The sequence below is a fragment of the Nycticebus coucang genome, chromosome 8 (assembly GCF_027406575.1).
Source record: "Nycticebus coucang isolate mNycCou1 chromosome 8, mNycCou1.pri, whole genome shotgun sequence".
Taxonomy (NCBI): domain Eukaryota; kingdom Metazoa; phylum Chordata; class Mammalia; order Primates; family Lorisidae; genus Nycticebus; species Nycticebus coucang.
In genome coordinates this window covers 32,914,586-32,930,626 of record NC_069787.1, presented here as the reverse complement: position 1 = coordinate 32,930,626, position 16,041 = coordinate 32,914,586, and the positions used below count along the sequence as shown (strand labels likewise).

At 43.5% G+C, this 16,041-nt stretch overlaps 2 protein-coding genes across 21 annotated transcripts in view; one reads left to right on the top strand and one right to left on the bottom strand.

Annotated features, from left to right (window-relative positions):
- MAGI1 (membrane associated guanylate kinase, WW and PDZ domain containing 1) overlaps window positions 1–16,041 on the bottom strand; it is a 705,209-nt gene that overhangs the window by 664,386 nt on the left and 24,782 nt on the right. The gene's annotated exons all lie outside the window — the stretch shown is intronic.
- On the top strand, window positions 11,585–12,539 carry LOC128592578 (V-type proton ATPase subunit e 1-like). The gene has a single exon (XM_053600575.1). The coding sequence runs from the start codon at window positions 11,600–11,602 to the stop codon at window positions 12,014–12,016; it is 417 nt and encodes a 138-aa protein (XP_053456550.1). The 5' UTR covers window positions 11,585–11,599; the 3' UTR covers window positions 12,017–12,539.

Here is a 16,041-nt window from a genome sequence, read left to right as displayed (position 1 = left end):
GTCACTTTTTGACACATGGTATTAATGTTGATTTCAACCTTTCTTTATTATCTGGTTGCTAAATTACCTTTTAAGCCATGACAGGTTACACCAGTGGGCCACAGTCTCATTGCCATCAGGAATTAATGACATCATGTTTCACAAATACAACCCAGCCTGAGAAGCCCATTCTGCCCAACTCACTTTGAAGTATGGGTAACCCATGAGCCCCTGACAGAGCCAATGTAACCACACAGAGTTGAGATAATTCCACCCAAAAGTAACCTGACATTTTAATTAGCCCAGGCAACCATATCTTTATAAAATGTACTCTTGTCAATCAGGTCTTACTCTGTTGTAATGATAAAATAGCTCAAGGTTCCTTACCCAGATGGATTCTAAGGACTCTCACTGGGCTTAAGAACCAGGCTGAAAGCCAATGTCCTGTTTCAATCCCTATTTCCCCTCCTTTTTCTACCCCAATTAAGTTTTCTTGTTGAAATAAAGATTAGGAAAAAAAAAAAAAAAGACTGAGATGACTGAGACAAAAATTATCCCAATACACATACTCTGATGCTTCTACCATGATTGTTTAGTAATGGCACAACAGGGACCTCATGGGGAATAAAACCTAAAACCATTCAAAGGTGCCAGACAGGACAAAAGGTGTTCCAAACTAGAGCATTTCAATCAGGAAGTATGTGGGCTGAGAACTCTGCTTAACCCCCCACCCCCAACTCCTACCTCTGTGCCAGGTGGGGAAGGACTCAGCATGAGGGTCTTGGCCCAAAGTAGGTACTTAAGGAATGTTTACTCCCTGTCAGTTACAGGTCAAGACGCTGGGTGATGGGTTAAGCCTTTCTTTCATACCAGGCTTTTAAGTAAGAACAGCAACTACTTGTTCTCTCAGCCACCACTCTGAAGGAGAACTCACTGTAGGGCAAATCATGTCTATAGTGCTTCACACACATTATTTCATTTAATCACCCCAATGTTTCAGGGAACAATAAAGAAACTGAGGCTCAAAGCATTGTCAGCAAGTGTTAAAACATCATGAAGATACTTGCTGGTGCTGGAGATAATGAAGGAGAATCACCAAAGGGCCTGCTGTCAAACAAACAGAAACATTTTTAGACAATAACAAGACGTGATAAGAAGTAAAAATCAATTACAGGATGCCTAAGGGCAACCCCTACGTTTGTATTTGGGTGTGGAGGTCCTCAAGGCCACAGCATTTGAGCTCATTTGAGCTCTATCTTAAAAAACAAGGAGGAGTTGGTTTGATTATGATGAAGGAGATACAAGGGAAAGAAAGAAACCACCTCAGTGTGGCTTTCAAAAATAAAATTTTGAAATACATGTTGAATATTCAAAAAAGATACATAACATCTAAAAATTACTGTGATTTTTTTTTTTTTTTTTTGTAGAGACAGAGTCTCACTGTACCGCCCTCGGTAGAGTGCCGTGGCGTCACACGGCTCACAGCAACCTCCAACTCTTGGGCTTACGCGATTCTCTTGCCTCAGCCTCCCGAGCAGCTGGGACTACAGGCGCCCGCCACAATGCCCGGCTATTTTTTTGTTGTTGTTGCAGTTTGGCCGAGGCTGGGCCTGAACTCGCCACCCTCGGCATATGGGGCCGGCGCCCTACTCACTGAGCCACAGGCGCCGCCCAATTACTGTGATTATTATGTGCTAGCCAACGTCATAAACTACATGATAGACAAGATCTCTCTTAATTTCACAACAACTGAAAAAGGTAGGTCCCATAATTAGCCTTAATTTATGGGGTAGGGGACTAAGCCTCAGACCTCAGAGAGCTTAAATAATATCACTTAAAAATTACATGACAGCTGGACGAAGCAGCTCACGCCTATAATCCCAGCATTTTGGGAGCCTGAGGAGAGAAGACAGCACGAGGCTGGCCTAGAGAACATAGCAAGACTCTACATCTACCAAAAAAATGTTAAAATTGGCTCGACACCTGTAGCTCAGTGAGTAGGTCACTGGCTACATACACCAAGGCTGGTGGGTTCAAGCCCGGCCCATGCCTCCTAAACAACAATGACAACTGCAACCAAAAAATAGCAGGGCATGTGGCAGGTGCCTACAGTCGCAGCTACTCAGGAGGCTGAGGCAAGAGAATCGCTTAGGCCCAAGAGTTTGAGGTTTCTATGAGCTGTGACGCCATGGCACTCTATCGAGGGCAACATAGTGAGACTCTGTCTCAAAAAAAAAAAAAAAAAAAATACATATATATATATATTACCCAGGGCAGTGGTGTGTACCCGAGGTCCCAGCTACTCAGGAGGTTGAGGTGAGACAATCATGTAAGCCTGAGTTCAAGGTTATAGTGAGCTGTGATCAAACTACTACACTCCAACCTGGGCAAAAGAAAGAGACTCTGTCCAAAAGGAAAAAAAAAAAAAAAATCACATGATAAGGGAATCCCGGTTCAGACTCCATTCCTACGTAATACAGACATCTACATGCTTGTGGCTTCAGAGATCAGTCCTACCTCCCCTTCAGATTTCACTTCCTGTCTGGGTCATAATAATGTGTCTACCTAATCAAAAACAAGTAGCCTGAAGACAATGGAAAATTTTAGAAATTTGTGCCAATTTTAATGAACTAATTGCTTGTGTACAAGCCAAGTGGTTAAAGCCTTTAGAAAAAAGATGGGAGCTGAAAGCTCTCCTGTATCTAAAACAAAAGGCTACCTGAATGACTAGCAAGATCCAGTTCTTCCCCTTCCCTCAGTGCTTCTTCCCAACAGCAAGCTCAGGTTTGAAAAACCACTTCCTGCCCCAAGCTATATCAGCCCGATTGTGTTCAGACCCTCTGAAGGCACCTGACAGGGCTTGCCACATCAATTTCAGAGAACGAGTCTCATAAACAAACAGAAATCTCTTACCCTTCAAGGGACTCAAATTAGTTCTTCTGAGATAAAGCATTAAATTCAATATTTAGCTTAAAATTAAGCATTTTAATTAGCATCTTTAGAACCTAAGGACAAATTTGCAGAAAAGAAAAAAAAAATGGCTGTCCTGATGGAGAGAGGCAATCTCACTGTTATCTGTCTCTATAATAAAGAATTCACTAAGCCACCAATTTTAATCACTTGACACATTTTGTTTCCTTTTAATGCAAACATACAGAAGCCAGACACTACAAGCTCCAATTTGATTCGTAAACATATAGTGTTGCAAGAAAAGGAGGCCCAACGGGGAAAAAGAGCACCCAAACACCATGTTTATAAGAGGAAGACTTTATTTATGGGCTGGGAGCTTACTGCATAGAAGATTTCCAAATGGCCACGCTCCCCAACTGCCTTGGTCTTTCCCTTTTTATCTTTATGAACAGTCAGTAAGTTCCACCCCACAGGTACCCTTCTTATTGGTCAGTTTGAATCAAGCAGGAAATGCTATTCCAGCCACTACAGAACTACAGGATTTCAAGGAACTTGGAAATTTCCAAGTTCCAGGAAGTGAAGTTTACAAATTCCCAAGAGCTGAGTCACCTTGGAGAGGACCCTACCCGTGTATCCTTGTGGTCTCCTTGAGAAGACTTGTTCTCCTAGACCTCACCCTTCTCAGGTATCCTCTCTCAATAGCTCTTCAGCAGGAATTAAAGTCTATTTTTTAAGACATTTTGGAGGAGGAAAGAAGATCTATGTCTTTTCTGAAATGACTTGGTTATTGCTTAAGCCTCATCTGTCCCACAAGGACTATTTTTCAAAAATAGTACTTCTGATTCATTACTTCAAAGTTGGCTTCCTGGATGTTTTCAGGTACAACCAGCACTGGAAGGGCCATTTGCCCGAGCAGGTAAATTACATCTAATGATCCACAGTAACAGAAGAATTAGTACAGAGTTGTAATTAATAATAACAACCACAACACTCACACACAGAGGCAGTATTAGATCTATAGTCACATATTTAGGTAAAACTTCCCTCTTTTTATTACTTTGACCTGTCTACCCTGAACACATGAAAGAAGAAGAAATAAGAACTTTGATAATCAGTAAAACCATAAAGATGAACAGGACAGTTGATGCTAGACTGCAAATGCCTTTCCCCCTGAATGGCAGAGTCGGCAGAGGCAGCGTGGCAGAAGCAGCCATAAATTCCAGTACAAACTCTTCCTTCCCTTCGTTTCTCTCCTCCTCGCCAGCCATTTTGCTTCCCACTGTGCGTGGAGACAAGGACATACTTCAGCAACCTTGCCACCATGTAACCGAGAGCAAAGACTGGGTTTGCAGATTCAAGGTGAAAAGAGGGAAGAGAAAATTATGTATCACAAAAAAGGAAAACTCTTTTACTTTATTTCTCTCACCCACAGATACAACTTTTTAAACATGTTTACTCATTTACATACTGGAAAACAAAGGAATGTTTAAATCCCAGAACATCGCTAGTGAATGCCAACAGCCTTTACGGACACAAAGTCTAGTTTTAGGGGAGTTTCCACCTAAAGGACATTGTAACTTCCCAGGAAAAGTGCTCACCTGAGAGCCAAGGGGCCAGCACCACATTCCAGCTGGGTGACCTCAGGCAAGCCACTTTTCCTCTGTGGGCATGGGTTTCAATAAGACAAAGGTCAAGATGAGGTGGCCTAGGATCCCTTCTACCATGGAGGCTTATACCAGAAAAACATTCTAGCAAATACTCATCAAGTCTGGTGTGGAAAAATCACCATGGGTAGGAAGCCATAAAGGAAGATAACTTAAAATACTACAGGTCCTATGGGATGTTAGGAAACCCAATGTTCAAGTCCCAAGTTAGGAAGAAACTACAATTTGCCTGGAACTAATTCTTATTTTTCTGTTTATTTGTGTTTAATAATAGAGCACCAAGAGAAGGTGAGTAAATTACAATAATCCACCCTACTCCCTTTATAAACTAACAATGCTACCTCCCTTATACCTGGGAGAGTTCCTGAAACAATTCATAAGGTGATGCTGTATGATCCCAAAAACTATGTGGAGAAAAAAATGCCACTCAGATTTCATGAGAAGGTAATGCCTTTCCACCGTCTCTCTATGGTTAATGATGCTCCAAAAAGAAGCCATCTCAAGTGTTTTTTGTGGGGAAAAAACCATTTTATTATGCTCATGATTCTGTGGTTCAAGAAGTCAGAACATGGTGGAGATATTCTGGCCCCTCAGTGTCTGAGGCCTCAGTTGGGGGTGACTTGACAGCTAGGGACTGGAGTGTCTGGAGGTTGACACTGGCTGTCAGGTGAAACACAACACGTGGCCTCTCTGCATGGGCTAGTTTGGGCTTCCCTACAGCATGGTGGCTGCGTTCCAAGAACAAGCATCCCAAAACAGCAAGACGGAAGCACGTGGCATTTTTATAATCTATCCTCAAGTCACATAATGTGACTTTCTGTCATACCCTGTTGGCCCGGATAATCACAAAGGTCCACTCAGGTTTAAGAGGCACAGACACCATCTCACCCACCCCACAAAGCCACGTCATATGTGAGATGGGAGATATCTTTGCCGCCATCTTTGGAAAAATGCAATCCACCACAGTGACAAATCACTGTCGGAAGAATCCCACAGACATGGTAAACCCAACAACTCTGGGTCTCAGGCATCCATAACTATTGCAGATTAAAAGCAAACACTTCGATAGGCAAAAGATCACAGGAGAAAACTAGAGGAATGAGAGTTTAGTCGCAGAAGCTCACTACGGTGCCTTTGAAACCATGATTACAAACACAAGTCCTGGCAACAATTAGGGTTCTCTACATATATTACTGTATACACCTTTGCTGTTTTATTACAGCATGGCTCCCTCTGTATCCCATTGACATTTAAGTGTACAAGAGCATTAAAACATCTGCTGAATTATAATTCCCAGGTTCGGATGACATCAAGATGAAATCTATAAATTTGCCAGGTTAAATGGCTTTTTTATTTTTAATGGAACACAAGAGTAGCTGTTTTTAAAGCAGCCCCGTGCGCTAAGCTGTGGGTTAGGTTTAACTCAGAGCTGACGTGACCTACAGATCTTTGGAAGTGTTGCAAGGGAAAGCTCCCGGCAGGCAGCTCTAGAGGAGAGCAGGGAGGGAAAGGCGGAGGAGGTGATCTGTAACAAGTGGCCCAGCCCTGACTGTGGGAACCCTTCTCCCCATCTAGGAACCATACTCCGGAGTCTTCCCTTTGGTTTAAGGACAGAACAGGCCTACCTTTCAGACTCTGGTTACATCACTAGCACCTTTGTTTTATAAGTAACAGCCCCACCCCTAGCTGTTCAAAAATCAATATTCATAGCCTCTCTGCCTATCCTCATCTGCTAAGAAAATCTTTGGCACCTCCCACTCAACACTAACCCCATCGCTAAATCTCCTACCACTTCCCTTGGTATCTTACTATGCATTTTGAGGCCATCGCTGGGTACCAGTGGAAGGGGAAAATAGCAGCTGAAGGACAGAGACAAAGATAGAAAATGGTACAAAGAGGAACAGCAGCATGATGTCAGGGAAAGATCTGGTAGAGAATAAGGACGCCTCCCAGGCATCTACCAGGTCTCTAGAAGTGGACTGAAGACAAATAAGCAGAGAAGGAAAGGGCACGTGAGAAGTGCTAGAGGAGGATAAATACTCTTCGAGAGACATTAAGATTGGAATCACTTCTAAGGGTGGACTCCTGGACTGCATCTCTTTGAATGAGACACTGTTCCAAGAGTCAGTAACTTAGAATCCCTAGATTAACTTAGGTGACAACAAGCTGATAAAAAATGACATTTACAGAGATCAGTAACTCGTAAAGTGGCAACTCAATTCTGCCTGTCACTAAAGTTTGTGACTTTTACCACTACATAACACTGCCAGGTAAATAGAAATCTGTCGGATTCATTTAGCCCCAGTTGGCCATTGCTCAGGGGGATAGCTACTCCCCAGGCCAGAACCAGCAGCCGGCATGCAGCATTTGTGTTGTTACTGTATGAATAATGTCAGCAAATGGGAATTAACTAGTAAGAGGCTGAAAACTTATTATCACCAGTGGCAGATGGGACAGAAAATGAATTCCCACCTCCTAAGATAGAAAATTGCACAGGATTTTACTTGGAGTTTTAAAATCTTAGAAACTTCTCATAAAGTCAAACAAGTGATTTTTCAATTGTGACATGTTATCTAATACATGCGCTTATAGGTATACATGTAGCTATAGACACTTTATGTACATGTGTAGGTATCTATGTGTGTATACATATGTATATATGTCTTAAGACAAACTAGAATGATATATTTTCAGCAAATGCCAAACCCTAGGGAATGGTGAAGTATAGATTTTGCATTTGTTTAGACTCTGTCCTATGATACCCAAACTTCAGGGATGTTTCCAACAATGTCACATGTATAACTGTTATTTAAAGAAAGTATGACATTAAAATGTCTGAATGGGGCCAGGAGCAGGGGCTCACACCTGTAATCCCAGCACTTGGGAGGCCAAAGCCAGGTGGATTGCCTGAGCTCACAGGTTGAGATCAGCCTGAGCCAGAGCAAGACCTTGTCTCTAAAAATAGCCAGGCATTGTGGCGGGCACCGGTAGTCCCAGCTACTTGGGGGGCTGAGGCAAGAGAATCACTTCAGCCCAAGAGTTTGAAGCTGCTGTGAGCCACAGCACTCTACCCAGGGTAACAAAGTGAGACTCTGTCTCCAAAAAATAAATAAATAAATAAAATGTCTGAATGGGCTGAGCATGCTGGTTTCACGCCTATAATCCCAGCACTTTAGGAGGCCTAATTGGAAGGACTATTTGAGGCCAAGTATTTGAGACCAGGCTGTACAACAGCAAGACCCCATCTCTACAAAAAAAAAAAAACAGAAAAATTAGCCAGGCCAGGTGGCATGTGCCTGTAGTCCCAGCTGCGTAGGGGGCTAAGGCAGAAGGATGACTTGAGCTGCGGAGTCTGTGGTTGCCATGAGCCTGGGTGATACAGCATGTAACTCTGTCTCAGAAAAAAGAAAAGAAAGAAAGAAAAGAAAAAAGTCTGAACATACTAACATTACTGAGGAGTGGAATTATGAGTTTTTCAATTTTGTTTCAGTTTGTTTTTAGTTTGGCAGTCCTCTCTGTGAAGAACATGTATTTCACAAAAAGTCTACTGAGCTTGACTGCACCCAGGGTACAGTGCAGATGCCGGGTGCTCGGGAGGGAGGGAGGCCAAGGCGCTGTCTTCGTTAAACTTCATTAGTTCTACCTCATTATCTCTTGTAAGCCCCTGGTCACTGTGGTGTCCATCCCAATGATACATGGACTCTTTTCCTATATTATTAATGAACAAGCAAGAATCAAGTTGCAAACAAGAGTGAGTAGGGCGCTAGCTCCATATACCGAGGGTGGTGGGTTCAAACCCAGCCCCGGCCAAATTACAACAAAAAAATAGCTGGGCGTCGTGGCGGGCGCCTGTAGTCCCAGCTACTGGGAAGGCTGAGGCAAGAGAATCGCCTAAGCCCAAGTATTTGGAGGGTGCTGTGAGCTGTAACAGCACAGCACTCTACGGAGGGTTAATAAGTGAAACTATGTCTCAAAAAAAAAAAAAAATTTCTTGGGTGGCGCCTGTGGCTCAGTGAGTAGGGCGCCGGCCCCATATACCGAGGGTGGCGGGTTCAAACCCAGCCCCGGCTGAACTGCAACCAAAAAATGGCCGGGCATTGTGGCGGGCGCCTGTAGTCCCAGCTGCTCGGGAGGCTGAGGCAAGAGAATCGCGTAAGCCCAAGAGTTAGAGGTTGCTGTGAGCCGTGTGACGCCAGGGCACTCTACCCGAGGGCGGTAAAGTGATACTCTGTCTCTACAAAAAAAGAAAGAAAGAAAACCAAGAAGCAGAAAAGCTGAGCAGGACACTCAAAACCTAATTGATGCCTGAGAAATCAGGGGTTGACTCTAAACCCTTGGATCTAGCACGTCACCAGCGCAGTATGAGAGTGAAGAAGAGGAAACCCAACTGCACAAATGCGCAAGATAAGAAAATGGTGCAAGGGCTGTAAAGAAATTCCTTAATTGCATCCTAAGCAGCTGTTGTCAGTACGTCTGTTGTTGCTTCAGAGGAAACATTTCAGGACCATTTATCAAGGGCTCTGGGGCAATAATAAGGATGAGCTTGCCACAAAGGAGAAAATGGGGCCCGGGTGCGGTGGCTCACACCTGTAATCCCAGTAGTCTGGGAGGCTGAGGCAGGTGGATCGCTTGACCCCAAGAGTTCAAAACCAACCTGAGCAAGAACAAGGCCCCATCTCTACTGAAAATAGAAAAACTAGCCAGGCTTTGTGGCGGGTGCCTGTAGTCCCAGCTACTTGGGAAGCTGAGGTAAGAGGATTGATTAAGCCCAAAAATCTGAGGTTGCTGTGAGGTCTGACATGACAGTACTCTACCCAGGGTGACAGAGTCTCAAAAACAAAACAAAACAAAAACCCAGAAACTATACTACAGACAAGCACGAACATATGTGAGGAGCCACAGGACATGACCATTACAGTGTGCTTGCTACACTGTCCTCACCCAGAAGAGAGGGAAAAGCACAAAACAGAAGGGGTGGGGCTGCACCACCCTCAACTGTGCTCTGGATCTCACTGGGTTTCACACTCTCACTATAAAAGCATCACAAGGGAGCTCCTCAGAGATGCCCAACCTGGACCCAGTGAATCAGGATTTGCATCCCCAGCTGATGCACATGCACAGTCAAGTACACATGGACATCTGGTAGACCCAGAGAAGGTGTCTTTTCTTCATCCCCTCTGTCACTGAGTATCCAAAATGGAAGCACTCACCATGCTTAGACACCAATCCAGTAGGGAATTAAAAAACAATGATGCCCTTGACGATCATGAGTCTTACAGTTGAACATTAGGAGGAAGAGACACAACTCACCGAACCACAAATCACATAAAAATACAACTGCATGATGAGTGCTGAAAAAGGGAAACGTGGCCTTCTGAGAGCCTACAACAAGATCAGACCCTGTCACCAAGGCCCCCTGGAGAAACGGCTGTGAGAACAGAGATCTGCAGGATGAGGGGATCTTAGCTAGGGATGCAAGGCAGGGAGCGGTATCCAGGCAAAGAGGAAAGGCACGTGCAAAGGCCCCTGGGTACAGAGCGTTGAAAGAGCTCCAAAGAAACAGCATTTGCACCATGAGACAGGCCAGGAAAGCAGGGGCCAGACCACAGGAGCTCTTGTAGATCCATAAAAGCTTTGATGCTAAGAACAAAGGGATATCTTTGTTCCCTCTTTTAAGCAGGTTACATCAAGTTAAACTCTAAAAGGATGAAGAGAAGATGGCAGATCCCAGAGATGCTGCTGAGGAAAAAAGACTCAGATTCCAGACAGTCCTATTTGTATAAAAATTGTGTGTGTGTGATGAGAGAGACAGAGAGAGGGAGAGAAGGAGGGAGAGAGAGAGAGAGACAGGGTCACTTAACCTGAAACAGCCAACTTTAAAATGCATACAAACTTTAATTTGCCAAAACTTTAAGTAACATTTTTCTTGGAAACTCATCAAGCAATATCTTAAAAAGTAATTTTTTTCCACAGAGGATTACACCAGGATCTACTCAACTTGATACGTCATCCAGTGAACATTCATTCCCAAGTTTTTCTTACAAATATGTGTCTTTCAAACAGCCATACCTTGAAACACAAAACAAAGATCAGTGATAACCAGCTAATTACAGAAAAGCAGAGGTGGAAATGGTTGAGACACAGAAACAGATGGCTAGACTCCTAACACACTTAAAGGAGATTTCCCAGGAACGAGCCATTAAGTGGCCCAGTGAACATACTTGCACGCGGCACTAGAAATTTCCACCAAAAGCTCTAAGCAGCATTTTTTCAAAGCCTCTTGCTATAACTCTGAATGGAATCACATGGAACTAATAACATGAGCCTTCATAGTTCCAGCACATCTCTGATTGACCAGGGCAAAAAGGAACAGAGGATGAGGAAGATTCAAAAACTAAGCAACGTCCAATATTTCCACCTTTTCAACATCTGACCACAGTCACTATTAATTGGCTAATATGAAGTCTAGCTACTTTCTTACAGTTCCCCCAGGTAAAAAACAAAAATGAAATGCAAAGAAAAGCAAAGGAAATTAGACCTGGAGGAGTCTCTACCTCTGCTCACCCAGTTTTAACTCTTGTTTTACTTTTTGAGACAGTGTCTCACGCTGTTGCCCAGGCTAGAGTGCCATGGCTTCAGCCTAACTCACAGCAAGCAACCTCAAACTGCTAGGTTCAGTAGCTGGGACTACACATGTGCACCACAAAGCCTGGATAATTTTTCTATTTTTAGGGCCTTGCTCTTGCTCAAGCTGGTCTTGAACTCCTGAGCTCAAGCGATCCTCTGACTCCCAGAGTTGCTAGGATTACAGGTGTGAGCCACCGTGCCTGGCCCCAATCTTAACTCTTGATTTGTCTAGATTCACTGATGATCCTCCACGTCGGTATAGCAGAGTCATTCTCAACCAGAAACTGTTCTGTCCTCCCTGCCTCCCCAGGATTGGCAATATCTAAAGACATTTTCAGGTTGTTATAACTGGGGACAGGAAAGCAGGAGTTTCTGGCATCTAGTGGGCAGAAGTCAAGGATGTGAGTAAACTTCTCACAATGCCGATCCCAGCTCCCAGCACCAAAGAGTTGTCAGCTCAAGACATCAATAGTGCAGAGGCTGAGGAAATTGAGTGGAGTGGAGCCAGCATTAAAATTCCGAATCAAGGGACTTCCCGGTGGGACCAAAGTGAGGCTCTGGGGCTGTGGCTGGCGGCTTCCGCGGAAACCATGGCGTATCACGGCCTCACGGTGCCTCTTATTGTGATGAGCGTGTTCTGGGGTTTCATCGGCTTCATTGTGCCTTGGTTCATCCCTAAGGGTCCTAACCGGGGAGTCATCATCACCATGTTGGTGACCTGTTCAGTTTGCTGTTATCTCTTTTGGCTGATTGCAATTCTGGCCCAACTCAACCCTCTCTTTGGACCACAATTGAAAAATGAAACCATCTGGTATCTGAAGTATCACTGGCCTTGAGGAAGAAGACATGCTGGACAGTGCTCAGTCTTGGAGGTCACGAAAAGAGAATTCCTTCTAGAAGCAATCACTTCCAAACCCAGAGTGTCTTCCTTGACTTGCCTATGTTGGACATCAGCTGCCTTAAACATTCACACCATATTTGAATGTCTTATTCTTCAATGCAGTATTTTTTTTCTTTACTTTTTTACACTTTAATGAATTACATGCCTACTTCACCTGTACTGTGCTGACTCCACAAATTGTGTATGTACTCTTCTGAAATAGAAGATGCTCTTCTGAGAAGTATGCTAGTTTCTCCTTGGACTCTGCAGATTTGAAGATGGCTCCTGTCTTTTTACAGCATTGGAATCAACAAAGAGTTTAAATACTGCTGCAAGACAAACAAGATTCCAGTGGGGCTGTCAGTAGGAGAGCGTGTTCAGAGCAAAGATCTGTACCAACAGAATTATACCAAAGTATTTTCGGGATGAATTTCTTGCTTCTGCCATCTTTTGGAATAAATTATTTTTCTGCTTTCTATGGAAAAAAAAAAAAAATTCCGAATCAAGGGAGCCTGATTTGAATCAGAAGTACCACTGGCCAGGACTGAACTTTTCTGAGCCTCAGTTTTCATATGTATAAAATGGGAATAATTATACATGCAGACAGTTTTGGTAAAGAATAAATGAGATGGTTCGGCGCCTGTGGCTCAAGTGGCTAAGGCACCAGCCACATACACCTGAGCTGGCAGGTTTGAATCCAGCCTGGGCCTGCCAAACAACAATGACAGCTGCAATCAAAAAACAGCTGGGTGTTGTGGTGGGCGCCTGTAGTCCCAGTTACTTGGGAGGCGGAGGCAAGAGAATCACTTGAGCCCAGGAGTTGGAGGTTTTTGTGAGCTGTGATGCCACGGCACTCTACCCAGGGTGACAGCTTGAGACTCTGTCTCAAAAAAAAAAAGAATAAATGAGGTGATAGATGTGGTATCACCCAGCACAATGCCTAGCACATTAAAGGTGCCCTGTAATGTCTGGTAAATCTGAATCACTGCTATTTTTTAACTCTAGCTACTTCCCACCCATCCCCATTTCCTCTAGGGTAGCAAAGAAAAGAGGAATCCAGCCAACTTTGAAGCCCACTCTAGGTCAATAGTTTTGCATGCACCTCATTTAATAATTTTGACTCCTATTGTGTCTAAATTTATGTTGAGGAACCTGGGGGTGGGGAAGTCCACAGTTCTGCAAATTTTTTTTTAAAGGTATATTGTTTTTCCAAAGAAGAACTTCAACTACCTAGAAGTCAAATGAAAGAAGGAAATTCCCACTAGATGTTTGAAAAAGGATGTTAGTGGCAACTGATAAACACTTTTTTCAGACAATGAAAATATTCCCCAATTTAATTGAAGTCTTATATCTAAGTAGAGTAGATGCTCACACATCCAAACAACAACAACAAAAAGATATCTCACTTCTCCCTTGGTAATGACCATGCAATGGTGGCTCAACAGTGAACCACTATACAAGGTATTAGGGCCATAATCCCCAGTTTCCCTTATAGAAGTAATAGTCACTTGTAAACTACGCCAGGAAGTCATATGTATGACAGCCAGTTTCCAATTTCTCTTGTCCCAATTCTCATCCTCAGTGGAAGGAAGGATAACCATTTACTTCATTATCCAAAGCAGGACACCAAAGATTGAAAAAGGACACTACTGATAATTACACTAGGAAAATAGGTATAAACCAGATACTTCCCAAACAAACCAATCACCCTCCTCAGAGGTAGCCAGGGGTAAGAGATCCACATTGTTCCAGACCTTTTCATTTTTAAGGCCCACACAAACACTCCTACCCAGGTCAGTTGTGAGTGTGTCATAAACATGGGATTGTCCTATAGATGCTATCTCTTGCATTTTTCATTTAATGTATCATCTGTTTACATGTCACACCACAGAAAGCCTCTTCATTTTTTTTTTTTTTTGGCGGGGGCTGGGTATGAACCTGCCACCTCTGGCATATGAGACCGGCGCCCTACTCCTTGAGCCACAGGCGCCGCCCACCTCTTCATTTTTTTAATGGACTACAAAACATGCCACCATTCGGAGGTGCTATATAATTTTTCAACCACCTGCAACACATGTAAGTCAACGTCAAATTGTTGTCTTTACGAGCAATGCTATAGAGAACGTAGTCCTAGACATATCATTTATGAGTTTGATTGTTTCCAGAGAATAGGTTTCTAGTGGTAAAAAGATTGGTCAAAATGCTGCTATTTTTAATGGGGGTTTTCCCCAAATACTCTCCAAAAAGGCTTTATCAAATCATTTCAAGACCAAGAGTTAATGAAATTCTGCCAGGCTGGTAAAGGATATGTGCTATCTCATTCTATTACCTCCTGACAGGTTTCCTCAACTCCAGACACTTTGGGCCCAGGGCACACTTGGAATTTCCCTGCCTCCTGGCCTTTGCACCTGCTCAGAATAACATCCCACCCCATCCCTAACAAATATCCTGCTAATGCCTAAGAGTACCTCCTCTGTAAGGCCATTTGTGACTCTGAGGACAAACCATCTTCACAGCACAGTTTCCTCCTGGGAACACCAGCCGCGCTATTTTAAATCCCTCCACCCCACCCCTCCACGATACAAAGCAGAGTCGACAGCCACGTCTAAATTATGGGGGCTCAGAAACACATGGCTGCATGAGGCTCAAGCATAGAGTCACACAGACCTAGAATTCCCAGCTCTGCTTACTTCTCCAGGCCTCAGTTTCCATGGTTATAAAATAGGGATTTAAAATAGGATCCACCTCTAAGTTTACTGAAGATTAGATTAGCAAGAGGTGCAGAAAGTGTTTAACAGAACATGAAGAAATGCTACCAATTTAATTGATTACTGTTTAATAACAGGATTGATCCCTTGAGAGCATGTTTCTTTTTTTTTTGAGACAGAGTCTCATTATGTCACCCTCAGTAGAGTGCCTGGCATAACAGCTCACAGCAACCTCCAAGTCTTGGGCTTAAGTGATTCTCTTGACTGAGCCTCCCAAGTAGCTGGGACTTCAGGCACCCACACAACACCTGGCTATTTTTTGTTGCGGTTGTCACTGTTGTTTAGCTGGCTGGGGCTGGGTTCGAACCAGCCACCCTTCATGTATGTGGCTGGTGCTGTAACCACTGTGCTACGTGTGCCAAGCCAGCATGTTTCATTCAACTGTGAGTCCTGTGAAATCTAGCACCTTCATTTGCACATAACAATCACAATGTACACGTTTGCTGAACAGATACCATTGCTTATTGGATCAAACAATAATAGCAGCTAATATTTATTAAGTGCTTGCTGTGTACTAGGCACTTCAATGAATATTTCTCATGCAATTATTTAATTCTCACAAACAATTCTATGAGGTAGGTACTTCACAGATAAGAAAACTGAAGCTTTAAGAGGTTATAAATATCACCCAAGGTCAGGGGTGGATAGGGAACTCAGACCCAGAGGATGGTCTGACTCTAGAGCAGTGGTTCTCAACCTTCCTAATGCAGTGAGCCTTCAATACAGTTCCTGTGGGTTGCGACCCACAGGTTGAGAACCACCGTTCTAGAGTATGCATCAATAACTGTCACTCCACATTGCATCAAACATCACATTAAAGAGGGCAGAGTGCTCAACTCCTAGCCCTACACAAACTCTTCCTCAGAATACACAGTTGCTTCTGTATCTGTGCAGCCTAGAGGAATGGTTATAGGGTTAAATGGTAGATTTTATGTTATATCAATCTTGCCTTTAAAAAAAAAAAATGGAACCTTGCTATGCTCAAGAAGTACAAGTTCTATTGCCTGGAACCCTAAGAGTGGGTGTTACCTGTGTCCTAATCTCACAGGGGAAAACCAAGCCCAAAGCAGTCACCACTCAGCCATTTCTATGTCCTATTCACCCACCCCCACCAGATCTCCATAATGACAAAAAATAATTTATTTTAAAATAAAAGAGCACAGGGCCCAGGGGTGTGGGGAATACCATGTCTTCCAGGTAAGGCCCAACCTAC

Coding starts and splice junctions, on each gene's coding strand:
- LOC128592578 (XM_053600575.1), top strand. CDS start 11,600: ATGCCGATCCCAGCTCCCAGCACCAAAGAGTTGTCAGCTCAAGACATC.